The 4,257-nt window shown below is 37.8% G+C and overlaps 1 protein-coding gene across 1 annotated transcript in view; it reads right to left on the reverse strand.

The window, feature by feature from the left end:
* Positions 1 to 4,257, reverse strand: part of Slc35a3 (solute carrier family 35 member A3) — a 41,630-nt gene that overhangs the window by 7,418 nt on the left and 29,955 nt on the right. Inside the window, exons 5-6 of the mRNA XM_021158446.2 lie at positions 3,192 to 3,363; positions 1,069 to 1,187 (exon numbers count right to left, since the gene is read on the reverse strand). Of these exons, the coding sequence (XP_021014105.1) occupies positions 1,069 to 1,187; positions 3,192 to 3,363 (291 nt within the window). The remainder of the gene's footprint in view (positions 1 to 1,068; positions 1,188 to 3,191; positions 3,364 to 4,257) is intronic.

Genomic DNA, 4,257 nt, shown 5'->3' on the forward strand with positions numbered 1-4,257 from the left:
AAAAACCAAAAAAAAAAAAAAAAAAAAAAAAAATGTTCTGTGGTGGCAGACTCCTTTAATTCCAGCAGTCACTAGGCAGAGGCCAGCATATCTCTGTGACTTTGAGGCCAGCCTGATATACATACTGAGTTCCAGCAAGAGCTATGTAGACAGATCCTTTCTAAAGCAAAACAACAAAACCATTCTTAGCTCTCTCTTAAAGGAGAGCTTTCCCATAACTAGGTAAAATATATCATATAGAAGTTCTCCATGTATACCATACCTCTACTTTAAATTCTCTCCCTTTGTGCCTTCTCCTCCTTTTATACAGTGGAAACACCCTTCCTATTTTACAAGCACCACTACCCTTTGACACTTCTCTACTTGCCAGGTCCTTGAGCCTTATGACTTCAAATAACTCTAGCAAAGTATGTTTTAAAGAAAATGATTTCTTCATTTTTACATTTTCCAGAATATCAAGGAGTATTTTTGGAGGTAAAATCAGTCATCTCTTGTACAATTAAAGACACATTCACACTGAAGAAATTTGACAGAAACATTCTAATATAAATATAAAATAAAGTCTAAAACTTGCATAATTATCTCAAAAGGCTCCTTCCATCTTTAAAGGGCTGACCATGGCTTTTCTATGCAATGATAATTGCAGCAGAGAAATCAAAAGTTATATTTACCCTTAGTTTTAACTATTAAATATTATTTTTTGAGGGCTATATATAGCCCTGGATATCCTGCAGCTTGCTATGTAAACCAGCTGACCTCAAGCTCACAGAAATCCTCCTGCCTCTGCCTCCAGAGTGCTGGGATTAAAGGTGTGCGCCACCACAGCCCAGTTTCACTATTTAATTCTTTTTTAAATTATTATTATTAATTAATCTATTTATTTTATTTGTATATGGATATTTTGCCTGTATGCATGCCCATATCTATCTATCTATCTATCTATCTATCAGTCAATCTATCAATCAATAGGTCTGTACCCCTTAAATACCAACACACCAGTACCCATTTTAATTCTGTGTATTGAAGCAGTATTCAGTAGTTATTAAATAGAAGACTTATATGCTTTACCTGCAGAACAACAACTATCCACGTCAGTTGATTATATCCCTGAAAAAATCCATTCTTTGAGACCAATTCTCCATCATAAATGTATACACCCATTAATCCAAATATACTTCCAAAGAAACCTAAAAGAAAGTAAGACCTAGGTCATGTGGCAGTTTTTCTGAAGTGATATTTTTGTTAACACTCCTGTTTCCTTCTCCCCTGTTCCAGTTGGCAGGATCCTGCTGTGCAATGGAGCCAGGGCTACACAGAGAAACCCTGACTCAGGAAAAAAACAAATGCCTGCCTTGGGAAAAAACAAATCACTTGATTTATATATAAATTTTTACAAATTTTACATAGTACTATATAATGACTACAAAACATACACATAAGCAGGTAGGCATGAAAATATTTTTTAAAATAATTTACCAACCGTTAAACACCATAATAATATTGAAATTACAGAATTTGAATTATTAGATTGGTGATCCATTCAAGCATTTATAAAATGTTTGCTTGTAGTATTACACTGTACCATCAATTTCCTATTGCTATGACCACATCTGTGTGAGTAACATTCATAATTACACACAAGAAAGCTGACATATATGACATAGAATTTCTTTGTAAGCATTTTAATTAATACAAGCAGTGAACGTGAGTTATAAAAAAGAATATAAAGCTATCTGCTTTTCCAGTTCTAAGTCTGTTAAGGACTTTTTTTTATTTTGATAGTGGACATGTGCATAAAAATATACTTGACAGTAAAAATGCAAATGTGAAGTGCCATGGCTTCCGGTTCAAATGCCTACCCTACTGTATATAAGTTCAGAGTTCTATAGTCTGTGGCTGACTACTTTCCACATGTGGTGGTCTTTATTTGTAAGTTTTTTTTAAATAATAAACTTTATTTTTAAGATTTTTTTTAAATACAATACTTGATAACCAAAACTCCAGGCTAAGAAACGGTCGAAGCCATCATCAGATTCTGTACTTACTACTCAAGTCTCCCTGTTAGAGGAAATTGGCTCAGTGAACTTCATTGCTGAATTCCATGGGTCAATACAGCCTCTAGACCTGGAGCATTGTTGGCTTACAGAGACCTACAGGGGCCACATTCTATGGCATACATTATTTTAAGTCAAAGCAAATGTTATCTCTTGGTAAGCTGATTTATCGCGTGTGTTTGTCGCAGTGACAGAGGCTGTCTAGTAGCATACAAGAACAAATATGAATTATATCAGTATATATAGATAGACAGGATATTCTAATAGTGGCCGCATATTCCACTGACTAATATTAGATATCTATATAGTCCTTGTTCCAAATGCTTTACCAAAACTAACATACTACAAGCCCTTATTGACACTTGTATGATTAGTTTTGTTGATGAGGAAATTTCTCCAAGTGCACACAATGAAATGGACTCAATAGCTGAATCCAGGCAATTTGGCTCTCGGTCCTTTTACTTTACATTTTCTCTCAACCTTCCAAAGTACATCTTAATTATACTACCTAATCAAAATAATAATGCATTCAGCCAGTCTTATTTTCTGTCTTGGTTTGTTTTGTTTGATTTTTTTTTAGACACTTGTAGCCAATGCTAAAATTTTCTTCCCCTCTAAGCTATTTCCCACCAGTCAAGAAGGAGTATGTAAAAAGACAAAACATTACACTGAAAGAAAACAGCACGTTACGACTGGAAGAGATGAAAACTGCTTCATTTCCAACTTCTTCCATTTTAGGAGCCTTTCCATTTTAATATGTAAATTAGTTGTAGCATCTCCACAAAAGGAAAGGCAATAAGGATAAATATGCTAAGACTCCATAACTGAGGGCAGGAGCAGGCTACACTCTCAGCATCAGTCTGCTTTTCCGTATCATGAGTCGAGGCATACATTTCAAATCCATTTCTTTGTATCATCAGCACATTTGCATTCAAGGCCTATGCACTTAAAGACTTAGGGAGATCCACAAATGTAAGAACATTTGCCTGGTTTCTTTTTAACATGCGGTCTCCCTATGTGGCCCGGTTGGTTTTTCGCTTCAGCCTCATGAGTGCTAGGGGCTCAGAGCCGTGCGCCACCATACATGACTGGTATAGTTATTTAGAAAAAAGATATTAGAAAGCCTTTAAAACTTACCAAGTTGAATGTTTCTTATCCATACTGATTGTTTTGTTTCTTTTAAGATTTTCTCAAAATAAACTCCAGCAAAGCCACTTGAAAAACAGGCTGTGAGAACTGCCATGAGGCCTACAAACTGTGAGCCCGCTGAAAGGTCCTTAGAGTCCAGCTCTTGAGAATCTGAAGGCCACTGAATAAAAACAAAAGCAACATCAAGAGAGCAGTGAGATGGCTCAGTGGGTAGGGACACTTGTAGCCAAGATTGACAACCCGAGTCTGTGCCCTGGGACCCACATGGTAGCTGGAGAGGACCAACTCTCACAAGCTGTCCCTGACCTCCACAAGCAGTGTGGTACTGCCTCAGGAGATGGTAAGCTACCTCAAGCATCGTAGGAAGAGAAGCTGGTGGGAAAGGAACCACAAACACTGTGAGGAAAATAGTCCATCAAAACACGAAAGACTGAAGTTACTGTCCTGGGCATAGTCCCCATAGGATTTGGATGTTCCTGACCATGGTAACCATTTAACTGTTGTTAAATATGCCTTCCCATCTATGTCTCACTACTCTGATGGCCTGAGACTTACTAAGCCACTTCTAATGAAACTATCCATTTGAAACTCTGTACAGTGGATTCCATTACGACATGCTCACGCATGTGTCTCATGCACTTTGATCATACCCTCTGTTATTTCCACCCCTACTCCGTCTGCATTTCCACTGCTCTGTTCCTTTTTCAAACCAGCTTTTTTCTATTTTCCTCTCTATTGGTTTTTGGGTTTTTTTTTTAAGATTGAGTTTCTTTGTGTAGCCCTGGGTGTCCTGGAATTAGCTTTGTACCAGAATGGCCTTAAACAGGGCCTGCCTCTGCCTCCCAAGTGCTGGGATTAAAGGCATGAGCCACCAGGCATAGCCCTTAATCTTCATTTTTCAACTGCAAAATTATGCTATTTTGTTTAACATTATGATCTCCAGCCGGACATGGTACCACACACCTTTAATCCCAGCACTCGGGAGGCAGAGGCAGGCGGATTTCTGAGTTCGAGGCCAGCCTAGTCTACAGAGTGAGTTCCAGGACAGCCAGGG

Source organism: Mus caroli, chromosome 3 (genome assembly GCF_900094665.2).
Source record: "Mus caroli chromosome 3, CAROLI_EIJ_v1.1, whole genome shotgun sequence".
NCBI classification, from domain to species: Eukaryota; Metazoa; Chordata; class Mammalia; order Rodentia; family Muridae; genus Mus; species Mus caroli.